At 37.6% G+C, this 27463-nt stretch overlaps 1 protein-coding gene and 1 non-coding gene across 3 annotated transcripts in view; one reads left to right on the top strand and one right to left on the bottom strand.

The window, feature by feature from the left end:
- The window catches only part of RAD51B (RAD51 paralog B), a 346004-nt gene that overhangs the window by 153239 nt on the left and 165302 nt on the right, over nucleotides 1–27463 (top strand). For both annotated transcript variants that reach the window (XM_087721346.1, XM_014072496.2), the window contains one exon: nucleotides 25641–25719. In XM_087721346.1, coding sequence (XP_087577472.1) covers nucleotides 25641–25719 — 79 coding nt within the window. The remainder of the gene's footprint in view (nucleotides 1–25640; nucleotides 25720–27463) is intronic.
- LOC148049650 (U6 spliceosomal RNA) lies at nucleotides 13721–13828 on the bottom strand. The gene has a single exon (XR_015695308.1). It is a non-coding gene; the product is annotated as a U6 spliceosomal RNA (small nuclear RNA).

The following is a 27463-nucleotide window of genomic DNA, read 5'->3' on the forward strand; positions in this document are numbered from 1 at the left end:
GCAGCTCGCGGAGGATAGGTGTAACGTGGGTGTACCGAGGTGCACCCACAATCGCTCGCGCGGCTGCATTCTGGACGAGCTGGAGTCTCCGAATGCTCTTCAAGGGCTGCCCCATGTAGAGCGCATTGCAATAGTCCAGTCTTGAGGTCACGAGGGCAGACCATGAGTTCTAGTATCACCTTAGCCATGAAAGCCAGCTGGGTGATCCTGGGCCAGTTACTTTCTCCCAGCCCAATTCACTTCACAGGGTTGTTGTTGTTGTGGGGAAAATAGGAGAAGGAAAGTATGTTGGATATGTTTGCCATCTTGAGATTTGTAAAAATAATAAAGGCGGAATATAAATAAATAAAAATAAATACTGAGCTCAGCATTGTTGTAAAATGTTACTGATTATCCAAATCTGCTACTTTTAAATAATGCAAATTTCTTTCACATGGATGAGGTAATAGTGAAAAAGTAGCTGTATGTGGTTTTCAATATATCTATTGTTCAAATTTCCAACATGGAAAACGCCATATAACATGCTTAGATATTTGAGACACAATCCTATGTATCAGCATTCCATATGGATTCTAAAGCAAATCTCATAATGCTCAGATAGCGACTGCGGCTGTTGTCCTCAGGGGATGATAGTAGTTCTAGGCCTACAGAAAAGAAAATCCCACTGAATTTGGTCCATTTTTCTAGATTGTACATGCATAAAAATTGTAGCAGCTTTATCAATGACACTCGATCTGTTTGTTTAATTATTTTGTATCCTGCTTTTATTTTTGGTCAACTCAATTGGCATATAGTTTAATGGACTGAATGCAACAGACAACAGCCACAAAAATATATTTCACCATTTAACAGATGTTTGGATCTACGTCAGATCATTATCTTTCCATGAAAATCAAGGTTTCCTAAATTTGAAATTACTATTAAAAACTAAGGAGGTAGTGCAATGTGTTCATACAGTACTGTGTTTCAAGTTATTCACAACACATGTTGTGTTTTAATGTGGTCAAGTAAAATTTGATCAATACATAATACAGATGGACATTTACCTCAATGTCTCTTTGCAAATCATTGTTTTCCCCGATGGATTTGATTTATTGGGAAAAGTTATATCTTTGTTATATGTGGATTATTAACTCTTACAAGCAAAACTGTCATTAGAAAGATAAATACTTCCTTGCTTATCAGCTAACTCTATGCTTACACTGTTTTAATTTGAATTATTTTCCTTTCATTAAGAGCCAAAACTATACCAGTAGGTCTGGTTAATGTTTTGATTTTCCTGATTCAGAAATTCTGTTTTATCAATTGAGTAATTACTGCCCTGTTCTGTCTATCACCCCATGTTCTTCTTTCTCATTGGCATGTTCTTACTTGAAAGAGTTGAGATTTCAAAGTGCCCTTAACATTCTAAACAATCTGAAAAGATATTACAGTATTTTTAAATAAGAGGAATAAAGTAAAAGAATCACAGAATATATAAATTGAAGGAATGCTATTTAAATCCCTGACATCTGATAAGAAGCTCCTTGCTGTTCTAGGCTAAGTATTCTACCTAATTATAAAGCTGGTTTCATCAAGAAATTTGTCCTAAATATTTTTAATCTTATTTTTTTTTAAATGGTTATCTGGTCCTTGTCCTAGTTTTGGTTTCTACTGAGAAAATATCTAACCCTTCTTATATGTGATAATTTTTTAGGTATTTGAATCTTCTATCCTTCTGTTTTGCAAGCTAAATATGCACAGTTTGCTTACCTGTGCCTACATTCCTTAGACTTAATTTTTAGAGTCCTTAGCATCTTTGTGGTTCAACCTCAGATCTCCCTTTAGCTTCTTTTAAAACATAATGCCATCAATTGGATAGAGTGGTCCGACTTCTATTTAACCAGATCAAAGAACATTAAAGCTATTATGTCCTGCAATCTGAAAAAAATCTCACAACTGTTACCAAACCAATCTTCCCAATCCCGTACCTCTGTTTGAATTTGTCCTACCCAAATTGAGCTGAATATCATTCAGTAAGATTTGACACATTGGTAAATAATATTAATATTGTCCATCCATTCCTTCCAATTCATTTATAAATATGCCGGGGTGCAGATGCAGCTCAAGATAATGCATATAAAATGCATTTATATTTAAGAATATATTGTTTTCACTTCTATTTTTCTGAGCAAGGAACATTTCAGGGCCCAGGATTTTTCTTGCCAAAAGGTAAGAACACACTTTTCACTCATTTGTTGGTTATATCACGTTCTTCAATATTTTTCTTTGTTTTTTCTTGCTATGTGCATCCACAAGCAGAACACTGATGGCATAATAATAAACAACTACAGTGTATGTTCTGTAGTTCTACCAACAAATAACAACTATGGTTTACAGATTTTATTGAGTCAAGTATAGCAATTGAGTAAATCTTAGGTTAAATATAAATCAGAAGAAAACAAAAGTAATGGCTTCAATGAAATAAAATATCTGAATCAAATGTTATGCTAGCAGGAAAGGAAGAATGGAGATACAACAATATAAATGCCTGAATTATATTTTAAATAATATACTGGATAATACAGTGGAATAGAAGAAGCAAAACTAAATGGACAACAATAAGTTTGGGATAAATACATTTGTATTCTGCTGGAACTTAAAACTTGAACTTAGTTGGCCCACTTTATGCTTTGATGTCCTGCAAAGTATTTTGTAGAAGTATCAAATGAATGACAATGAGGAGAGTAGAGGCTTTTGAAACGTGGATTTATAGACAATAAAATTGATTGAATGTATAGATAATGAGACAGTCCTCCAAATACTGAACAGAACTACAGAAAATGTGACTCATTAGGAAAAAGGAATAAGAATAACAAGAATACATTATATGAAACCAACAACTAGCCACCAGCCACTATTTCAAATAATTACCCAAGCCAAGATTTGTGGAAATTGCAGGGCTAGAAGATAATATGTATTCTAACTGGAAAAAATATATATATTCAAGTTTGGCAAAAATACAAATGTTTTGATTCGAACAGTGACCTAAAAAGAATAGTTAGAAGTGTTACCTGACTACTTGTGATACTAGGCACTAAAAGAAAAAATAAAATAAAATTGTAAATGATTTCCAGTTTGATTCCTCTGAAGTGAACTAAAATGTTTTTCTCCCAGAGATCCAGGGCAGGATAAATATTAGCAGGAATGAATCTTCCTATTATGTTTTCCCTTCAAATCCCTGACAACAAAAAAATGGTCAAAGGGGTGTACTTACATTGAGATGTGTGCAGTAAAATTTGCCAAAGAACCTTTGAAAAAGATAAGTTTCTTTGCAGTTAGCCCTGAGCTCTTGTAAGTAATTAGGACTTTTTAAACAAGTGGTTAAAAATCCCTCAGATGCTCAATATATTTTTTTAAAAAAGACTTGCTAGCTTTATCTAAAACACTGACTCTGCAACATGGACAGTAAAACAAAGTGGAATTATGAAGGTCTTCTCATCCTTAAATGTGACCGCCAGTTTTTCCTTTATGATTATTATTGGGTAATATAATAACGAACCCTTGTGATATTAAATGAAAGGATTATCTGCCCTGTAAATAACTTAGATTAACTTCCTATTAATTTCTAAGCCTATAACCTTACACCAATCCAAAATTGGACAGAATAATTAAACAAAGTTTTTGAATAAGGGCAGGAAGATGTGCTACCCTGTCTATTCTCAATAGATAAAGAAGCATCTGCTTCATACTTACTAATTTGATATAATTTTATCTCAACGTGGTGGCTTCTAATGAGCTTTTTACTAAGTCATTAGTCAGTTTTAACTGTTCAGTGATATATTGGCGACTTTATAAGCAAATGCTGTCCATGCTACCCTGTCAAGCCAGCTTCTTTCAGTTGTTAGATGTTCATCTTTGTATCAGTTTTGATGGTATCAAGCCAGAGAGTTCCTTGCTTTCCCCTTCCTTCTTGATCCATTAACCATTCCTAATATTATTGACTTCCCTAATGAATTTGCATGCATGACATGGCCAAAGCAAATAATATGTAGTCTTGTGATTTTGACTGGTTTTATAGGACTCAGCAATTATCTGAGGTTTTTCTGGCTGTCCATGGTATATGCAGTAATTTATGCCAGCACAACAGTTCAAAGATGTCAATTCTTCTTCGATCAGCCATTCTTAGTGTCCAACTTTCACATCCATATATCATTATAAGGAAGACTATTGCTCTAACTCACCTGCTTTTTTGTATTTATATCAATATCTCTGCTTTTTCATCCTTATGTTAATCATTGCAGTGTGGACTAAGATTATCCTGCATTTGATTTCTGATGTAGAACTGCCATCTTGAACAATTTTTGATCCAAGGAAGATAAATTCTCAACATACATCAGTTTCTTTCTTCTAGTCATAGCCTGAGGCTTAAATATTTCCAAATAGATTTTTCCTCTCTGATTTACCCGACACTGAATATTAGTGGTTAATTAAGTCCAAAATCTATGTAGAAACCCCTTCACCTTAGAAAGATTTACTACCTAGTATAAGATAAATGTTATTCCAAATATGTTTGCATTGGAGAAAGAGAGAAGTTAAAAAGCTGGGCTGTAGCACTAAATTAGCATTCTCCAACCTGAGTACCTCCATAAATGTGGAACAACTTCAAAATTCTCAGCTTCTGGTATTTGGGGTTCATACAAGGGCTATGCAACCTGGAAAAGACTATACTAAACCATTGCTAGATAGCCTTGTGCACAATTCATGTAGCAGCTGTTCTTTCAAAAGCCAATTCTCTTTACAGTTATGTGTGAGATGCATGTGCAAATCAACCACTGTCAGATCATTAAAGAATGCTTGGGTTTATTCCCTACCTTACTATGCTTTCTAGTAGCTTTTAGAGAGGAAAAATATTTACATTATTTGAGTGTCTCTTTGCTATTAGGGACACAGATATCTCTAATGAATGCCTTGAGGAAATTAATTACAAACTATGATTGATGTAATTTTTACTAATGTTTTTTGCAATTTATATCACACTTTATAAGGCACTGAAACACTAGTTTGATAGGCATTACAGTATATTATCATCAAGAAGAAAATTTATTTTACTTTATTGAGAATATTTAAACTTAATTTTAAAATGCAATATATTATCAAGTGTCATATGAAACATAATTACAACATAAACATGAAGATTCTGAGAGTTAGAATTCAAAGCATATAGAGTACAATCTGTGAATTACATAGTGTCCCCCTTTCCCCATTTTGTCTCCCCAAAATTGGTAGGGCTGAATTTTTTTTATCCTTTTTGATTTTGGAGGGGTTTTATGAGTATTAGGAATACCTTAAACCTACGCAAGTCTAGAGGTTCCATGGTGCCTTTAAAGCATTGATAAATTACACAGAATTAAGCTGATTATTCTTGTATGACAAAGGGGGCTATGTGGTGCAAAACAGGAGCATGCATGCTCTACAAAACCTAATGCACCAATTTTACTTCTCAAAAGCCCCCAGATCCAACAGATTTAGGACATTCATCAGTGACCAGAGCCATGTCAAATTAGTTATGGTCCTGTTTCTCTGTAGCTTCCTGTTCTCTGAGACTATAATAGGATACCCATCTTTGATGTAGAGCTTTATCATTCGTGGATCCCACCCTGTAGAAGGCTATGCCCCTAAAGATTTGTCAGGTCTTACAATATAGAGATAGACAATGTATTCATGAATTCCTTCTGCCTCTGGAAATGAGAATTAAATGTGTATCATCCAATATTGATGGTAATGTAATTCACATGTTTGAATGGTTTATAAAGCAGTTCATGTAGTTATAAAAAAACAGAAAGAATTCATATGTAGGTCAAAAACTAAGAGAAGACTTCAGTCTCACTGACAGTACATTCTAGACGACATCAGAGCAAGAACACATTTTTATCTCTACAGCCCATCCTGGCAAGATAACTGAAAAAAAGACTGTAGTTTGTTAAAAACTGCAGAAAGGTATAAGAGAGCCAATGGCATTGCACACATTCCTGGTAATTATCCAACATACATTCTAAGGTTATTTTCATTTTATAACTAAGTGTGAGTCTAGACTGGAACAGAAATAGATAACCAATTTAACCTGAGAAAGCCTAGTACTGAAATGCTGTCATCCTTTCTATTGACTATGTTTCTCTGAAAATAAGACAGGGTCTTATTTTCTTCTGACCCTCGAAATAAGAACTTGGCCTTATTTTTGGGTAGGTCTTATTATTTTTGAGGTGCAGCAGTCACCTCATGACTGCTGCTGTGTTGCAATATTTTCAGGGAGGGCTTATTTTAGCGCATGTGCTCAAAAGCCCAATTGGGCTTATTATCCGGGGAGGTCTTATTTTCAGAGAAACAGGTTATTACCTTGCATAGAAAGGGATCAGTTAATTATTGTCCATGATGTTTGAGAACAATGTTGTTTTCCATTAATGTTCTCCCAGTAGGGACTGTTCTTTACCTCAAGAAATAGTAGGTAGTCTATCCTGCTGCGTTCATTCTTGACTGGGTTAAAAGTTATAATTTCTTGGTAAAAGGACTATACTGTTAAAAGGAACGAGTTATTTATTTCTTTAGAATTTGGCTTGGTAGACTGTTTTGCTTCTTCATCAGTATTTACTGTCACTGTCTCACATAAATATACATCGACAAATGAAAACAACATCCTCCCCCGCCCATTTTGTTCTGTGCTGTGGGGAATACTTGGCCTGGATTCCTTTACTTATCTTTGCCTTTTAATGTATTCCATTCAGGCTCAGAAATGTGTGTTTTTCACATTGTTGAGTTAATTTTTTTGTAATCATACAGAATGAGGGTTACGACTGAATTTTGGAAAACATCTTGTTCTATGCTAAAATCATTTTGCAGGCAGTCCTGTGGGTAAAAATATTTGTACTGCGGTCTAGTGCTTGGATAGTTTTCTTGGCAAGAAACTAAGACCCACAACTTTCTACTTCAGACTGTTATTAATGTAGGTTACAGAGAGAGGCATGTATGTATTTGACAGAGTTTCCATTACCCCTCATAAAGTGAAATGGAGAAATGCTAATATGTTGTGTTTCTATGTCTATTCCCGTAAATGTTATCATGTGAAAACTGCCAGGAACTTACAGGTTGAGGGGGAAGAATTACATAAAAAAATTTATGAGCTAGAAGTCAAAAACAAAGAAACACAACAAAGAGAGTTTTATACTTATGAAGACAGAAGAACATTAGGGAACAGCTATCTGTATCTTTTTTACAATTTATATTGTTTTATTTGTTCCTAGTGTGATTTGATTGCTTATTAGTAACCTAAAGTGTTGTATCTTATGATTCTTTATGATTCTTTATGAATGTATTTTATTTTTCTTTATGTACACTGAGAGCATATGCACCAAAGACAAATTCCTGTGTGTCCAACCACACTTGGCCAATAAAGAATTCTATTCTATTCTATATGTAATACGATTACATATTACATAGAATTATACATAATCATACAAATACAAACAAAAATTATATTATAGTGGCATTTAATAATCCTGAACTAAAGAATATCCAATTCTTCTGGCCAGTAGCAAATGACATAAGAATAATACTTCTGGATTACAAAGAAGATGATGCAAGAGTCTTACTTGGTACTGTGACTGTAAGATGTTTTGAACATGAAAAAGACATGGCTACCACTCTTTGCACATGAAGAAGACATGGTAACGAATCAGAGGTTGGATTGATAAAGCTGAAGAACAGAATGGCACATGTCCTTTGAATTTTCATTAAAATATTGTACGCCTTCCTGGAGGGACTCGTACCAGTCATTCTCCAGATGTGTTTGGTCTTTAATTCCCAGAACATCTGGTTAGCATGAGCGAAATAATGCATCCAAACTGGCTGAATTATGCTCTAAGAAAATTAGGCTGCATTTTAAATGTAATATATAAGCATTACTTTTATAAAATGTTTGGAGAGTTAAGTTCTTAACAGGAAAGAGTATGCTCAGTCAAAAATGATTGTAATCAGTTTTGCAGTCTGAACTGTGTGTTAATTTGAAGGAAGGCAAACATGGCAAAAATGTCATTTTTATATCTGCAAAAAGAAGCACTTCAGTAACATACATCTGTTCATGTTGCTGCTCTTTATTCTGATCACTACCTGATAAATATATCCTGAGTGGGATGTTTACTAAAGCACAAATGCAACCTATGTACTATTTTTATAATTAGGTTGGATTTATGACCCACTTCTCATAAAGAGGCCCCAAACAGCCATTGCTTGTGGTTCTATAAAACCAGGAAGAGAGAAATTCCCTTCACAAGTAGCTTCCGTTGGTCAGGGTTTTCTCATAGGATGGAATGATGTATGATACATTTAGATTGCTCTGTAAATGGTTTTATTTAATGGTGACCCATTAACCTGGTTTTAATTAAAGCTTTTGTTAAGTGTACTTCTCTTCAGAGGGCTACAATTTCCATTGCAGTTTGCAAAAAAATGAGTGTGTGGTTTTCTTATTTGGAGACAAATTCTGACATGTTTTTTCCTGGGTTAACAGTCCTAGACCACAAATACCTTTTCAACTATGTTAGCCAGAATATACTCAATATTGTGATAGTCTTGCCATAATGTATTTTAGTTTTACATGGTGTCTATAAGTCCCTCTGAAAGTCACCATATCTGTTTTCCAGAGAACAAAAATTGAACAAATACAATCTAGAAAAATATTCTTTCAACCATGTGGTTGCAGTTAATGCATCTGTTTGATACAGCAGCTAGAGGAAAAAATATCCATCTCATTCATCTTTTTTGTGCAGTGTAAGCTTAGATGGGTTAGATGAAATCAGTGCTAATTAGATAATCTCTTCTTTCATTCTTCATCCTTTGTTTGAGATAAAAACACAATTGGTGATTTCTACTGCAGTAGTGGAGTGTTGTAGTGCTCCATGGGGAAGACTTTGGAATTTTTTTCTGGCAAATTGTCAGTCTGTTAGGTTCAATTATTGCTAAGCTAAATCTTAAACACTGTTGAATCTTGATGTCATGTGATGTGGTAACTCTAAGGGAGGGGCAATCAATAGACATAGAGCATGTTAGTGTAGGTAAACTAAAAGTAGTAGTTCTCTAACATCTACATACATTTGATGAACTTAAATGTCAAAGCAGTGAGATTGTTGGGTATGGTTCCATTAGGGGTGGGCTTCTGGGGGTTCGCAGGGGTTCGGGAGAACCTCTAGCTAAGAGTCTGTGCAGTTCGGAGAACCCCTCAAATCCCACTCCTGGCTGGCCCCGCCCAGGAGTCCCATGCAACCCATTTTGTTTTTGTTTTTTTTAAATAGAATTTATTTTTATTTTCAAAACAAACACAATACATAAAATCTTCCTTCTTTACATACTGTAGAAAGTGTATCAGTTGGTTACAAAAGGTTTTCGTGCATCTCTTCCACAGTCATCAAGCATAATTCATATTAACTCAAGTATTTTAACTCAAATATTTATACATGTTACCCTTACACCTCCATTTTTATTTGACTATAATTATTAAACATGTGTTGTGATGCTTCACGTATGGGCTGCCTCAAGACCTATCATTTTTTTTTTGTTTGCTTGTTTAATGTGTACATGAAGCCACTGGGTGCAGTTCAGAGTGTAGCATCAGCAGTATGCTGAAGATATGAGTCAATATGCTGCTAATCTAGTATCAGCAGTATAATGATGATATCCAATTATACATCTCAACTCCAGGCAGTTCCAAGTGTTTTTTTCAATGTAGCATGCCAATATCTGATGGTTGGCTGGGAAGATGAGGCTATTCCTTGTTGAGATTTGTGTGGAGTTTTGGAGTAATCCTGGACTCCTGCATACAGAAGCCCTTTACATAGATCCAGCTGAGCCTGTCCCTTGACTGAGAAGCCCTTCTGATAGTCTTTGATTTATGACTGTAATGGAGTTGTATATCATAGCAGTTGTAAATTGAAGCACCCACGGGACTGACCCAATTTTATAACATTTTTTTGTGGCAGTCATTGTAGGAATGCCACAGATTTTGGTGCTTTTTGCTGGAAACTGGACCAAAAAAATGTCACAAATCACAGTCATGACATCATAAGACATCTATAAATTGGGGCAAGTTGTTGAGTGCTCAAAACTTGATCACATGACCACCTGGATGCAGGGCATCTGTTAGAACTTGGAATCCAGGTCCTAAGTATCTTTTTTGGGGGGGCTGTCCATCATAACTTCTAACAGTTGCTAAGCAATCAGTTGTAAGTCAAGGACTGTCTTTAGCCATTCCACAACTGCCCTTCAATGTATTCTGCATGAGGCTGTTTTTAAGCTACAACTGGTCCATAATACAGTGACATGGGCAGTGATGGGCTCCACAAACTTCAGTGATTTCTGGTGAGCTTCTGGGTAAAATCTAGGGTTCTAATTATTATCTATAAAGCCCTTCATGGCATAAAGTTTGGTTATTTGTGGGACCACCTGTCTTCCATATTTCTGCCATTCAGTAAGACCAGGCAAAGTGCTCTTGCTCTGGATTTCAAACTGTAAGCTGTCCAGAGTAATTTGGATCCAGATAACTTCTTAAATAAATAGTGTGAATAGAGTCTTTGAGCAATTTAAAATTGGATTAAGTGGCTTATAAATATATTTAATAATATTATTATTCTATAAATCATTGCTATATTGTATCATTTTAAGTTTCTTATGTGATTTATTTTGGAAAACCTGTTTCTCATCCCTTGCCTACGTATACTTGACTTACGACCACAATTAAGGCCCAGCAATTATGTTGCTTAAGTGAGAAATTTGTTAAGTGGGTTTTTCTTGCCAGAGTTGTTAAATTAGTCACATGGTTGTTAAGTGAATCTTAACAACCATGTTTCCTCATTAACTTTGCTTGTTAGAAGGTAGGAATGGATGCTCACATAAACCCAGGACACTGCAACTGTTATAAATATAGACCAGTTGTCAAACATCTGAATGTAAATCACGTGACCATGGGGATGGGGCAACAGTCAGAAGTGTGAGAATCTGCACAGAGCACATTCTGAACTCCTTCTCCACCAAATCAGAATTGGAGAATTGCTGATCAACAGATCAGAGCCAATCCAGGGGCATCTGTTCATCACCCTACACCAGGGGTGTCAAACTGGCAGCCTGCGGGCCAGATGCAGGCCACACCCACCCCAACTCTGTGAATGGGAAAACCATCGTGAAATGTCACGTGACGGCAATATGATGCAGCAAGTTTGACACTCGTGCCCTATAGTCTTAAGCTCTTCCTCTTTCTTTCTTGCCTCACAACAGGAGACGAAACTGCCTAACTCTGGCAGTCATCCCAGAGTTTCCTATTTCTTAACTAGGAACTTTGAAGAAAAAAATAAAAATCAGAGCATAGGCAAGAAACCCCAAAGTATTTATTACAAGCTAGAAAGTGATTGTGATTTTAGTAGTGGGGAGAAGTTGCTGAGCAGACATGACATATGCAACCTCCTTCTTTGGAACTGTTTTTCTTAGAATTTGGCTATACGTATGACCCAGCACTCTTCTTTCAATTTTATTATGCAGCACCTGGCCTTTTTTTTATTTCATTCCTTTCCATCTGATCATTCTTTCTTTGTTTTTCATCTTGGCTCACCTCAGCATGGGAAGCACAGCTTTAGACTATTGCACACTGCCAATTAGCATCATTTCTGCCCACTGGTATTTAGAAAGGAAGAGGAGGAAGACATCAAAGGGCAAATATACATTTCCATGTCTGTGTTGGCCTTCCTGGGTAGTTTGCTCTGTGGAACTCTCTTGTGTTGCTCAGATTCTGGAGGCCAATTGAAGACAATTGTGGAAAAGAAGGAAATTGATTAGGGATATAATTCAGGGAAGAAATTAATCAAGGAAGATATGGATAGTAGAGACAGGAATAAAGAGAAATAATTATTTCCTTTGCTACTTTGCTGCAACAGATTACCCACAAAGGAATGTTACTCCAGACAGGGAAAAATGTTCCTCATCTCTACTTTAAACCTTTTGCAAGCAAAAAACAAAGCAATTTGGCATGATAATCCATCCTAGGAGAAAATGTGCAGCCAAAGGAAGTGGAACTATCATCTTTCCATTCAGATTTTTTGTTTTTAAAAGTATTACTTGTCATAATAGCAATAAAACTTGAACGTTTTACTCACTAAAGTCACAAGAACTAGACTAGTGTTTCTCTCTTTTTCTTTATATACCTACTTCTTCTGTCTTCCTGATTTGTTCTCTCTTTCTCCCTCCCTCCCTCCCTCCCTCTCTTATACATACACTGTACACACACACATACACCCTCTCCCTCTTTCTCTGTCTCTCTGTCTGTCTATTTGTTTCTCTCTCTCTCAAAAAGATGCTGCTTAGGTCTTGAGCAAACCAAATATTTTGGGGGACCTCTTTGTTTCATCTTATCCTGAATGATAGATTTGAATCTACTCTGCAAAGACAAGATTTGATATATTTTTGTAGTGATCCTGGGCCCTGATAAAACATTAGCAGAATTTAAGCAGAAGGCCAAAGAATTGGCAGATAGGTAATTTCCCATCTTAATTGCAGTAGAATCACCCCCCTCTCCTTGGATTCTTTGTATTTTTTTCAAGAACTGGCATGATTCACATAGCAGCTTTTTTCTCTGACCTGAGTCAATGCATTACCTAACAGTGGCAAACAAAAGGTGCTAAATCTCCCATGAAAATTGTACTCGTTCATTTCCAGGCATAGAGATTGCATCTGTATCTGATATCTTATTTAAATCCCAACTATATTCACATTGGAGGTAAGCATGCATGATAGCAATAGAACTTAGACTTATATACTACTTCACTGATTTTTTTTTTCCAAAAGCCTCATCAGGGTTTGAGAACCATTTTGCAAATTTTGGAAGAAAATGCAATAGTATGTACAGTCCTTGTGCTGGAAAGCAGCATCTCAACCTCAACATTGCATTTGATTTTTTATAAAATCCCTAGTTAATAGTTCAGTTTGAAGGTACTAGGATTAGAAAATGCAACTCGCTCAGTTGTATTTTATAGGAAATCATAGCGATAGACTTATATATTGCTTCACCTTGCTTTATAGCCCTCTCTAAGCGGTTTACAGAGTTAGCATATTGCCCCCAACAATGCAGGTCCTCATTTTACTGACCTTGGAAGGATGGAAGGTTGACTCAACCTTGAGCCATTCAGAATCAAACTCCTGGAGTGAGCAGTGAGTAAGCCCTGCAGTACTGCATTCTAAGCACTGCTCCACCATGGCTCTTTCTAAGATTTTTTATTGCCTTCATGATGAGGTTACTGTCGTTGTTTTTTAAAAGACCATTTTTTAAAATGAAAATTTTGAAAAAAAAACTTTTACAAATATTTACTTCCCACCCCCCCACCCCTCCAACCTTCCCCCCCCAACTTCCCAGAACCAATACATCTTTAACAAAAACATTCTAAAATAAGCTTTTAAAAATGTTAATATTATCTTTCATTTGAGCTTTAACTCCTCCTTGCTAGGCTAGCTCTAAACAAATTATTTCATTCCTTGTTTCTTTAGTCATAAGCTATCTGAAATTTCTTAGTCCCATATTTATTTTGAGTATAGTCAATCCATCTTCTCCACTCCAGTTTATATCTCTCGTTTGAATGGTCCTTGAGATATGCAGATATTTTAACCATCTCAGCTAGGTTTGTTATTTTCAATGTCCATTCTTAAATAGTAGGCAAAAAATATGGAACGCTTCACGAATTTGCGTGTCATCCTTGCGCAGGGGCCATGCTAATCTTCTCTGTATCGTTCCAATTTTAGTATATGTGCTGCCGAAAAAAATGACCATTTTTTTGATGTATCAAGGACAATGACCAAATTTCTATCAGTAGCTTTAGCTTACAGAAACCAATTAGTACCTCCTTCTTAGTGTCAGCTCCAGCCAGCTCAGAGGCCTGGAGCTGCCATTCAGGGGAGAAAGCTGGGCAAGCTGCCAAGACTCACCGTCCCACCTACACAAACTGAAGAAATTCATGCTAACAACCCATGATTAATTGCCGGGTGGTTTCGCTCTGGGTCAAAAGGTGATGGGTGTGCGCACGCACGGGGTGTGGCTTATCTTAATTACCAATGTAGCTATAAAAGGTGGTGGGAAGCACAGGGTGGCACTTAAAAAAACTTAAAAGAACTTAAAAAGGGGCTTCATTCAGCCAGCTAGATCAAGGGTAGCTGCCCCTGTTCTGTTCTGGGAGAAAAAGGATGGCAGCTTATGTCTCTGTGTCGACTTCCAGGGCCTTAATGCCGTCTGTGTGGAACATCTATACCCTCTTCCTTTAATGAAGGACATGCTGGCTAGGTTAGCGGAGAGACGTATATTTACAAAATTAGTTCTCAGGGAAGCGTACTATAGGGTACGCATTCGGGCTGGTGACGAATGGAAGACAGCCTTCAATTGTCCTCTGGGCAGTTACCATTTCCGTGTTATGTCCTTCGGACTGCAAGGAGCCCCAGTGGTGTTCATGCAGCTAATTAACGAGATGCTGCATGAACATCTATATCGAGGGGTACTCGTCTATTTAGACAATATCCTTATATATACTGTTATAACCCAGCAACAACCTGTGTTGCATTCTAATTGGTTGGTCAAGGCACAGCATCTGATTGGCTGGCCTCGTGACAGTTGGGCTTGACAGTTGCTTCTGGCTAGTATAAATACCCTGACAGTTGCAGGGAATCTTTGAATCGCTTGTCATCTGGTACTAATAAAGATCTGTCTTGCAAATGGCTCCTGCGTGTCAATTCCCTCACAACAACAACCCACACAACACAACGTTTTACAATATATACCAAGACCATGGAGGACCATGTAACCTTTGTACGTCAAGTCCTTAAAAAGCTGCTGGATGCACATTTATACATTAAATTATCTAAATGTGAATTCCACAGGACGCAATTGGATTACCTTGGGTTCCATATTTCACCTAAAGGGGTGGAGATGGACCCCGCGGAGGTAAAGGCGGTGTTGGACTGGCAGACTCCTAAAACCCGCAGGCAGTTACAGAGTTTTTTAGGGTTTGCCAATTTGTATCGCCAGTTCATTCCGTCCTTTGCCCAAGTGGCCCTTCCACTAACCAACCTCTTACGCACAAAACATCTCAAGTCAAACTCTCGAGCGGAAGTCCAGTTGTGTGGACAACAGCGTGTCAGCAAGCATTTGAGCGTCTGAAGTCCTTGTTTGCACAAGAGCCGGTATTGAAACATCCAGAGCCCGCTAAGTCATTTGTGGTTCAGGCAGACGCCAGTCCTCTTACAAAAGAACAATGAAGGAGCCCTACAGCCATTTGCCTACACCTTGAGGAAGTTGACAAGGACCGAATGCAACTGGCCCATTTGGGAGAAGGAGGTGTTTGCAGTCCGGTGGGCCCTGTTGATGTGGGGCATTTACTAGAAGGGAGAGGGATACTCTTCGAAGTCTGGACATACTACAAGAACTTGGAGGCCCTCCAGACCCCGCGCAGATTGTCGCCAAAACAAGTTAGATGGGCCTTGTATTTTCGGCAATTCAACTTTCAATTAAAATATATATCAGGGGGCAAGAACTTCTTAGCTGATGCATGATTAATTGCCTGGTGGTTTCGTTCTGGGTCACAAGGTGATGGGTGTGCACACATGCAGGGTGCGACTTATCTTAATTACCAATGTAGCTATAAAAGGTGGTGGGAAGCACTGGGTGGCAGCTCTGACAATTTATTCATTGCCTTAGTGCTTTGTTGATCAGTTCGTGCCGAAGGAAGAATACAAACTGCATTTCAAACCGTTTCTGTGTTTGGCCGAGGTGGCGCAGTGGGTAGAGTGCAGTACTGCAGGCTACTTCAGCTGACTGTTATCTGCAGTTTGGCAGTTCAAATCTCACTGGCTCAAGGTTGACTCAGCCTTCCATCCTTCCAAGGTGGGTAAAATGAGCACCCAGACTGTTGGGGGCAATATGCTGACTCTTTAAACCGCTTAGAGAGGGCTGAAAGCCCTATGAAGCGGTATATAAGTCTAACTGCTATTGCTATTGCTATTGCTATTATCCCTTCGGAACCTGACACTTAGTTTTGTGACTTTATTTTATGTCATTTTTATGCATGGGCTTTTGTTGTTCTGTACATTTTAATGTATGTTGATTTGGTTTCAGGCTACAGTATAAAGCAATGAATAAATCAATAAAGACCATAAAGCAATGAATAATTTCATTTTCTTTTTGCTATCACAATTTGTAATTGAAATCAACTCAGCATATGAAACTAAAATGTAATTACATTAAAGTATGAACAATTGTCTGTAAACATTTGCAAGTGAGGACTCTGATACCTATTTAACTTAATATCCTTTTATGATGGAAATCAGCCATTTCGATGCTAAGTTCATAAACAATCCTCCAGAGCAGTCATGTATTTTTTATCTTGTTTCAGTCATTTTATTTATTACAATTTTCTGGCTACCCTTCACCTGTCTTTGATGTACTTTTTAATGGTTTAATTCCATTTGAAACATATATGCTGTTATGTTGAACTGACTGGAACGGAAACTTGCACTTTGTGGATAGCGTTGTTTGTTTTGTTTTAATTATACTATTAATTCTTAATCCTGTTCTTACATCTGAAGGTTTTATATCTTAGTAAAGAACTGTCCCATAAGATAACTTTAATAATACATGTTCTTTGTTGGTTTTGTTCCTCTGAGGTAAAATAAAAAGTAAAGGCTTCTTTGAGTTGGACTCTACTTCTTGGCAACAATAAAGTAATGATTTGCCATTACTGCCTTTTCAGTCTAGTTTATACATATAAAATTATCCAGTGATAATCATCTTTTGGATACTGTCTCCTTATGCCTGCAGTTAAGTGCATATTTGAATGCTCCTCCAACACCAAAAATTCACTTCAATTGTAAAGTTACTGTATCCTGGTGGAGGGAGGGTGGGAGAAGAGAAATCTGTGTTATGTTTTCCTGCTTGACATCTTGGATGTCCATTCAGAGAGACATTTTTATATGCTGGAACTGTTTGTAATATTACTTTCCACATAGTTTGAAATGGTTTGGTAAAATTGTTTTTCTTATTTATTTATTTATTTATTTATTTATTTATTTATTTATTTATTTACCTACCCTACCTACTTATTTACTTACTTGTTTGTTTGTTTATTGTCTCACACTCCTAAACCACCAAAGACAAAGGGAGGGCTCTCATGGCACTAACCAACCCCACAACTGTGTGTTCCTTTGGGCTCCTCACACAAGGCCACAGAGCCATCTTTTTGGTTGTTTTTCTGAAAATGTAGCTGGATGCTTTTTCCTTTGGCAATAGTCCAATTAATAATATGTACATCAAGATCACGTGAAGTGTTAATACCACTTTATAATGCCTTGGTAAGGCCACACTTGGAATACTGCATTCAGTTTTGGTCACCACAATGTAGAAAAGATATGGAGACTCTAGAAAGAGTGCAGAGAAGAGCAACAAAGATGATTAGGGGACTGGAGACTAAAACATGAAGAATGGTTGCAGCAACTGGGTATGTCTAGTTTAATCAAAAGAAGGACTAGGGGAGACATGATAGCAGTGTTCCAATATCTCTGTCACAAAGAAGAGTGAGTCAAACTATTCTCCAAGGCATCTGAGGGTAGAACAAGAAGCAATGGGTGGAAACTAATCAAGGAGAGGAGCAATTCAGAATTGGGGAGAAATTTCTTGACAGGACAATTAATCAGTGGAACAGCTTGCCTCCAGAAGTTGTGAATGCCCCAACACTGGAAGTCTTTAAGAAGATGTTGGATAGCCATTTGTCTGAATCAGTATAGGGTTTCCTGCCTAGGCAGGGGGTTGGACTAGAAGACCTCCAAGGACCCTTCCAACTCTGCTATTGTATTGTATTTTATTACCTCTTTTCTAAAATTACTTGAATTGTTAAGAGCTGCAATAGCTGTTGTAGTCTTATTTGTATGGGGATGGGAGCAAAATTATATCAATTAGTGTAATTATCTTAAAGAGGATACAGGTAGTTCTTGCTTAATGACTCTAATGGGAACTGGAATTTCTGTCACAGTCAGAGCTAAGTGAATAGTAATTCATACAGAAAATAGAGCTTTCTGTTCAAGTCTTGTGAAGTGGTAGAAGTGCACTTATTTTATATCCCAGAAAGCATGTTACGTATGTATTTGCCATTGCAAAAAGCTTCCCCAAATTAAAGACATTACAACACATTAAATAAGATAGTAATATAACACAATCACCAAAAGATTATTCAATAGAAAATGTTGCAGAAAAATTATATATTTGCACCCACTGTCCTCTGCCTAAGATGATAAAAGAGGATAATACATCAGTTAAACTATACACATCTTCTTGGGTGCTTGCCAAGTACTGTGTCCTACCTGAATATTTACATTAAAAAGCCTTTCAATTAAGGAAGGGGCATACTGCAAACCTTTTATTGTCAATAATGGTTCTGAGACTCAGTTCTATCCAAAAAGCTTTCAGCAAGGAAAGAAAGAAAGAAAAAGAGAGGGGGGGAAGGGGAGGGAGGGAGGGAGGAAGGTGGGTGACTGACTGAAGGCCAATGTATATTTGAAAATATGTCCACCTGTTCAGGGAAACAGCAACAGTAAATAGGAATAGGACAGAGTAAGGATGTCAAACTCACTGAATCACATTGCTGTCACATGACGTTTCGTGACATTTTTTCCCCAACACAGAGCTGGGGTGGGAATGGCCTGCGTGTGATCCATCTGACTCTCAAGCCACCAGTTTGACACCCCTGATAAGAACATTCTGCATGAAACTAAACTATAGGTGTAGCATGCAGTATAATTTTCAGTGCCCTTTCAGTGTCTCCTGTGAAATGTTTTCATAACAGGATCACAATATTCCAAGATATGCTCACCAATCCAGAAGACTGGAGAACTCTGCTATCGTGTTTAAAATAAAGTGGTTTGACTGTGGAGTAGAAGTTGATTTGTCCCCCAAGCAATAACCTATAAGCTTTTGTAACATCCAAGTACATTGAACATGGCAATGATTGTACTTTATGAAGATGTATTTATTTTGCTATACATGAAAGTACTCTATATACTCTTTGTACCCTGAATATACACTCTGTCTCCTTCAAAAAACATTCGCTCAAATGTTGTAGAACGTGAGTGACCAAGCAGAATGCTCCCTGCCAGCTGTGTTGTGGCTTGTTAGGTACTTGAAAGAATTCCTCTTCTCCCACTTCCAGGTAGGCAAGCAGGTAATAATGACACCTATAAGGTGACTGCACCTCCTGTTGGAAAGCTTTGTTTATATTTTTACTTATTGCTGTCATTGTAAAACAGAGAGGGAAAACATGTTGCCTTCCAGATGTTGCTAAGAATTAGACAGCCACAGTCCTCTCCAACGTACTGTTGGAAGAAATGTCCTTCTGGGTTTGGCTCCAAGTGGGGAAAAAGACACTGGAGGCATGAAGGCTGCTTAGAAAGATGGTTTAATGTTTAATGGTGGACAGGACAGCATGGCTTGAGGTCCTGGGGGGAAAGGTGATCACATGCTTCCAAGTGTTGGGTGAAGAAGAAGAAGGGTCGAGGGAGGGGCTTGCAGGACTTTTTATAATCTGTTCGGCCCCGCCTATATGTTTCCTGTTCCTGTTTAAGAAAAGTATTCTGATTGGTTGTCAGACTCCCATGGAGCCATGCAGGGGCAACTCTCTAGGCTGAGTCCAGGTTTGGTTGAGTTCTCGGATGCCATGTGGGGAGTTGGGTAAAGGGCCAATATTATCATGCCTTAATCCCATCTCCCTGGAGCTGAAGGGGAGAACTCTTTATTATGTAAAGGGACTGGCCTGGCCTCCTTAATGGCCCATTGACAAAAAATGGGGCGGCAGGAAGCTGCAAGAAGTTTCTCTTTAAAACGTTTCTCCTTTTTCACATCCAGGGAAACATAATATTCTGCCTTTTCAATATTTCCTAGGATATTTCATTTTTATGGGAGAGGGCTACAGTATCTTCCTACAGTATCACACTGATAATTTCTTTACTGTGTGTATTTCTTGCTAGTATATTATTGCTATTTCTTTTGTTATTTCATTTTTTAACATATACTAAAGAATAAGTAAAGAGCAGTGGCTCAGTGGCTAAGATGCTGAGCTTGTTGATCAGAAAGGTCAGCAGTTTGGCAGTTCGAATCCCTAGTACTGTATAATGGAGTGAATTCCTATTACTTGTCCCAGCTTCTGCCAACTTAGCAGTTCGAAAGCATGTAAAAATGCAAATAGAAAAAATAGGAATCACCTTTGGTGGGAAGGTAACAGCGTTCTGTGTGTCTTCGGTGCTGTCGGCGTTTAATCATGCCAGCCACATGACCACGGAGACGTCTTCGGACAGCACTGGCTCTTCGGCTTTGAAACAGAGATGAGCACCGCCCCCTAGAGTCGGGAATGACTAGCACATATGTGTGAGGGGAACCTTTACCTTTAAGGAATAAAACATTCCTTTATGGACAAAGCTTAAATATTGACATCCATTTGGGTGCTGGATGATGACATTTCCATGTCAAAATCACTTATACACCTAGAGGAAGAATCTCAAACTTTCATGAGTTAGATCCGGAATTGATCCAAAACCAAAGCTGCAAGGAAGTCGGGTCAATTATGGCAATATTGAAAAAGAAGGTCTGTGTTTTACAAACATAGATATAATTGGACCATGGAATTTGAGAAGGGAAACTTGTAACTGCTGAAACCGAAATACAGTACAGTACACTAAATTAGATATTTTAAGAGTGTTCAAATTTAGGAGTAAGGGGCCACTTTCAGATGATTATGTGATATACTATTCAGGGTATGAATGAATGAATGGCAGTGATATTTTTAAAAAGGACATCACCTAATTTATATATATATATATATGTACAGTGTGTGTGTGTGTGTGTGTGTGTGTGTGTGTATGTATGTATGTATGTATGAGTATGTATATATATATATACATATACTTAAAGTCACAACCCCTGGTATGCCCAAGTGTGGGAGGAAGGTCACACTTCCACTCTCTGTCATTAGGCTCGTCACAAGAGTCCATCCAGACAGAAACCCAATATTTTTACTGTTGCCTTTGTTATATTTGTGTTTTTATTTGTGCTGATAAATAAATAAAGGAAGACTAGTATAGATCTATTTCAAGCTATTTAGCTCTCATCAGCTAGCCATATCCTTACTGGGATTCGAACCTGTGCTCTATTGCCTCCCAGGCAGGGAGTTAACCATTTGAGCTACAGAGAACGACTCCTTTTATCAGCGAGCCAGGGTGGGAGGTATATACTTAAAGTCACAACCCCTGGTATGCCCAAGTGTGGGAGGAAGGTCACACTTCCACTCTCTGTCATTAGGCACATATATACATATATATATACACACATACACACACACACACACATACATACATACATACATAAATACATACATACAGTGTGTATATATACACATACACACACACACATAACTGGCTGGATCATATCTTTTAGAAACAGTGGCTATTCCATTAATATTATATAATGAAATGTTGGACAAATCTGCAACCTTAATAAAAATATAAACATGGATCACATTAAGGAATGTATTGCAAACGGCCTGTGATAAAGTTTCAAAAAAGCACATAGTACTACTAATGAATGATTGGAATGACAAAGTTTGGGAAATAAAAGAATCTAGAACAGGGGGGATCAAACTCGATTGCATCACAGGCCAGATCTTGACATATTGTGATTTTTTTTGCCTTTGCAGAGCCGGGGCTGGCATGGCTTACGTGGGCAGTATGCTGCCCGTGGACCACTAGTTTGACAGCCCTGATCTAGAACTATGGGAAGATTTGTACTGAGTAAACTCAATTACAGGTAGTCTCTGCTTAACTACCATTTGTTTAGTAACTGTTCAAAGTTACAATACACTGAGGACGTTTACAGCTGGTTGTTGTAGTGGCAGCTGTCACAGTGTCCTTGCAGCCAGGTGATCTCAAATCTGATGCTTGGCAACTAGCTCACAATTGTGACTGTTGCAGCATCCTGCAGTCATGTGATTGCCATTTGCACCCTTTCATGAATAGATCTGAGTAGACCATCTTTCCTGAGTAGACCACCTTTCAACCAATAAAGTCAATAGAGAATCTGGTGGGAGGTGGCAACCTAAAATCTTGTGAGATTAAGCTAATAACCACAAGTGGTACTTCAGTTGTAAGTTGACATAATTTCATGACGTTGCTTAGTGTCATGGCTAAGTGTCTGCTTCGAACAGCAGAACAGGATAAGTAAAAGCTATACTCTTGGACATCAGCAGATGGATAACATTAGAATCAAATTGACTACATAATAGGAAACAGAAGTTAGACAAATACAATACATTCAGCTAGGGCATTTCCAGGTACAGATTGTGAAACAGACCATGTAGATTTCAAATATAAAGATTAAATTTAGCAAATTAAAGTTATTAGGTGTTTCAGCAAGACTGAATCTGGAAGACATACAATAAAAACATAATATAAATTAGGCAACCAATTATTAGGTCATTGTTCCAGAATATTGCCAAAATAGAGAAAGAGAATGACCATAGGCAGGCAAAAAAGCAGTGGAAGCTAGAGCAATTTCCAACTTCCTTCTGGCTTCCCCATTGACTTTCCTTGTGAGAAGCTGGCAGAGAGTTTGGAAATGGCTGATACAGCCACAACTTTACTAAATTTCAATCTCATGTGAGTAATGGATCCTGGATTTCAGATGTTTAGGTACGTTGATTCAAAAATTGTTGCCATATTGCCATCATTTTGCCCAGTTGAAGGCTGCAGATGTACAGGAGAGTTTTAGTAGTATAGAAAACAAGCTATGCCCCATTGAGTCATTGTTTCAGAGAAATTGTCTTACCTAAACAGAAACAGAATGATTGTGCATGGGCAAAAAAGGAACAGGAGTGATTCCTGACTTCTGGTTGGCTTTCCCATTGAGTTTCCTTGTGGGAAGGGAGGGAGGGAGACCAGAAATCTCTGTTCCTTCCTTGAGAGTGCAAGAAGTGCAGATCAGGAACAGTTCACAGGTTGGGAAGGTTGGCACATGGACATACTCAAGAAGTGTTGTGTGAGTCAAGGAAAACCCACGGGTGTGGCATAGGTCAGGGAAGGCTTGCCAGGGATAGCAAAAGTCAGGGAAGCACAAAGTGGCATGGGCCAGGAAGGATAAGGAGTATGATAAGGATACATATTATTGGCATATCTGTTTAATTCCTGTAGTAAATATAATAATGATAGACTAAAAAAGCAATTATGCTTGACAAAATTGCAGGAACTAAAAGGGAAAGACACAGATATATCAAATAGACAAGATCAAGGATATTGTTGGAACTCCCCTGGAAGTTCTGTGGATTGTCTCTGGGATGGGTTGAGGTGAAGGCCATTTGTCTTTAGGGTCAACAAAAGTTGGACCCAACTTGATGACACTTAACTATTGAAACTGTAAAAACATAACAGCCTTAGTAAGACCCTCACTTTTCAGAAAAGATTTCTGCATTGTAGACATATTTCTTCAAGGATTGTCTTGATCCTGATGACACAGTTGCCTCTTTCTTTAAAGGAAGTATAGTAACTTGCCCCAAGGAAGGGAAAGCGCTTACATTGCAGGTTTGCACCATGAAGCATGTCATTGCATTTGCCTCCTGTCCAGGGCTTTGCTGGCATTACATTACTCAAAGCAAACCACTGACATTGGTTCCTAAACTAGTTCTTGATTTGTTGTATATTTGTCTGTTTCATGCCATTCCAGTTACAAAAGAAATGTGTGGGCTAGCAGATGTTAGATATAAATTGAAAGAGGTTGTTTGTGAGGACAACTCTACAGATGTAGCTTCAAATAAAATCTGGCATACTTTTTCAATCCTGGAAGTAGCCCAAGCTCTCCTGTCTTAACACCATATTCAATAGTTGTAATTCTTCCTACCCCTCCCCCCCCCATGTTAAAGTCAGTCATTTATCTTTCCTCTCCACATTAGTCTTCAGGTGGACTGTCTGCCTTATTTTATTTGTTAATTATGCTATGAACATTTATTAAAGAAAGCATACATTCATCACTTAAAATAAAAGGAAAATTCATCAAACCTGTCCCCAATATAATTATAAATTCCAGCCAATTATCTCTGAGAACAGCTCAGCACTGCAAACTGAATTGTTTTCTTTCTGTTGAAACTTAGAGAGGAATTAAAGTCCTCTTTGTTAAACATACGCAGTTCCTGCAACCGTTCATCATATGTTGCAGCTTCCAAACCCCTAATAATCTTTATGATTCTTCTCTGTACTCTTTCACATGTCTCCACATCTTTTTTTGATTGGGTTGACCACAACTAGGCACAGAATTCCAAATGGTCTTATCAAGGCAGTACATAATGCTACTAATGCTTCATGTGATCTTGATACTATTCCTCTGTTGATGCAGCCTAGGACTGCATTGGTTTTTGTGTGTGTGTAGCAGCTGTGGCACACTGCTGGGTTTATACCTAAGTGGTTGTCCACTAGAACTTGTAGATCCCTCTCACAATTACTGCTGTTGAGCCAATAACATCTACCTTTGCATATTGTTGCCTAAGTGTAAATCATACTTTTTTCACCACTGAATTGTGTTTTGTTGGATAGTGCCCAGTGGTCAAGTCTGTCAAAATCTTTCTGGATTTTGGCACTATCTTCTAAAGTGTTGACTATTCTGCCCCACATAGTGTTGTCTGCAAATTTGATAAGTTCCCCTTCTATTATCTAAATCATTTGTGAATAAATTGAAGATTTTGATGGCCTAAGACAGAGCCTCGGGGGTACCTTACTTCATACTTCCTTCCATGTAGATTTAGCTCCATTACATACATAAAAATGAAGACAGTACTATGGCCTGGTGTATTTTCTTTGTCTTTACAAAATGGGTGTGACATCACTATTAATTGAAACAGTGTTCTGAAAGAACCAAGAGTGTGCTTTGGATCAGCAGCCTTGTTAAGTGGTGCCCTTAGGGTTACAAAGCTGGAAATGCCACTGTGAAAACCACAGACTAGGAAATTGCTTTCCAGTGTCTTTCCTTTTTTTTCCTGAGGCAGAAATGAGTGAGGAAATCTGCTTCACATTTGGAATGCATACACATTTAGCAGAAATGGTAGTAATAGTATCTCTTTAGAATCTCATAAATTATCAACATCTCTCTAGAATTTATAGAGAGTTTGTAAGATAGGGGCTGCTGTGTTTGTGTTGCTTTTATGCTAAAACATGGATGTTTAGCTACAAATGACTAGGAGTGATTCTAGATTCTTACTGTGAGAACTCCTGTGTAGGAGATCTCATTGCACCATATTCTTTCTTGGTTTTCATCTTTATGCAGGGTTGATTAAACACATACCCTATTGTGTATTTCAGCAAAATAAATAAAAGATTATATTAAGACAATGTGGAACTTTGGAAAGTTTAAATCAATAAATAGAACCTAAAGTAGGTTTTCATGAATGGTGGAACAAACTCTTTGTAGAGCCAGAATGAGAAAATATATTAGAAGTGCTGTTTATCCAGCTGAGTTCCTCTGGACACCTTAATAATCACTATATCATATGAGGTTTCATTTTGTTTTGTTTTTGCAGATCCTGGTTGCTAAGACCCCTATTGCTCCACTGACATCGTTCCTATACATTATTGAAAATTCTGGTTTGGTTCTCCAAGGTAAGACTATGATAAAATGAGCTTTATCTTGCTGTAGTTAATGTGTTGAGGGAAGTAAGTGCTTAAAGCTGCTTCTCTCAGCCTGGTACTCTCCACATGTTTAATTTGAGCTCCCTGAATTCAACAAAGCTATTTTCCAGAGAAAATGGGAATTGGTTCAACCCTGGAAAGTTTCAGACTGAAGAACGTAAATCTTAGTTGAATCTAGTCCTTTTTAACTGAATTTGATAAATGTTTCACATTAGGCAAGTCAATATTGGACATTTTATATTGATCTTTTCTGAATTCTTGTACCTATGGATGCTCCTGAAACTTTGGTGTTAACAAAAATAAATTTAATTGGGGCAGTAGAGTGTGTGTGTGAGAGAGAGTTGAGTAGCCACATAAATGTTCTTGAATAAATAAATATGAGTGTATGGCTGTATCTGATACGATTAACAATCTGTTGCTTTTACAATAATAGAGGATTATATGTAAGAGTTGGCCTTGGAGAGGAGTTTTAGTGTTTCAGTGTTCAGTGTTCAGGAAAAAAAAGTTGATTGTGTCATAATCTAGGTATACCATCTAAATGTGTGATATATTTGATTGAAATTATAATAATGTAAAACATCTCATGTGTGCACATACATTTCTGAACTTTTGCTTTATCTCTAAAATGTTTTCCTGTTGTTTGTTTTTGACATGAATGAGTTACTGTGAAATATATTTTCTGCTTTCAAAAGTTTAACAAAATCACAGTTCTGTTGAATTACTAGTGGGTTGTTCAGATATTATTTACCCTTCAGCTTTATGTCAAATGAGCTTTGGGTTCCACATTTTACAAGTGGGATGTGATATCTAAAATAAGAGATCCTGTAACTGAACTCAGAATTTCCCTGGCTATTCAGCTGAAACCATCTTATTTATAAGAAGAGCTGATTAAATAGATCATATATTTAAACAAATGTGAGATTCCTCTGTTAAGATACTAGCTCATACAGACATTGAGAAAAGCAGAATATTTTATAGAGGCTAGTGTTAATGCTTTCTATTAGAAATCAAGCAAGGACACTTTAGGCCTTTAGCACTATCAAGTTACTCATCCTTGAATTGACAGAAAAGTACACCTATGTGAAATTGACTATTCCCATGGCTAAACCCTAGCCTATCTCTCAAACCTCTGTCTCCCACCTGCCAACTACCTGAAAATTCTCTAAAATACTATGTGACAAAGCTTAACACATTTTACCTATCCGAGGCTGCCCAGCAGGGAAAAAAATATGACAAACCTGTTTCACTCATGGGCTGAGGATGAGATGAAGATAACATCATAAGGGCCTGGCAAAACAAAGAAATTTGCCAGGGAATATTTGTGGTGTGATTAGGGCACATGAGAATACAATGTATTTATCAGTATCAAATTGTTTATTATGTTTTGATGTACATTCTTTATCTTGGTTTGGCAACTACGTGGATAATCCCACCAGCTTCCTAGCGCCGAAAGTCCAATGTCACCCAGCTAATTTCATGGCTCAAGCGGGACTAAAATTCACAGTCTTCCACAGCCTAATGCTTTAACCGGTTCCACCACAAATCCGCGAAGCCCTTATCCGCGGAGACATAAGCGCAAAGACTAATTCGCGCCGTTCAAAGCGCTAAGGAAAAATGCGACCCTACCACGATGACATAATCGCGGAGGGCAAATCCGTGCATTCCCAAGCACTCAGTACCCTAAACCTAAACCTAACCCTAAACCTAACCCTAA

Source organism: Thamnophis sirtalis, unplaced genomic scaffold, assembly GCF_051295495.1.
Source record: "Thamnophis sirtalis isolate CommonGarterSnake01/CBP01778 unplaced genomic scaffold, rThaSir2_p1.2 scaffold_1, whole genome shotgun sequence".
NCBI lineage: Eukaryota > Metazoa > Chordata > Lepidosauria > Squamata > Natricidae > Thamnophis > Thamnophis sirtalis.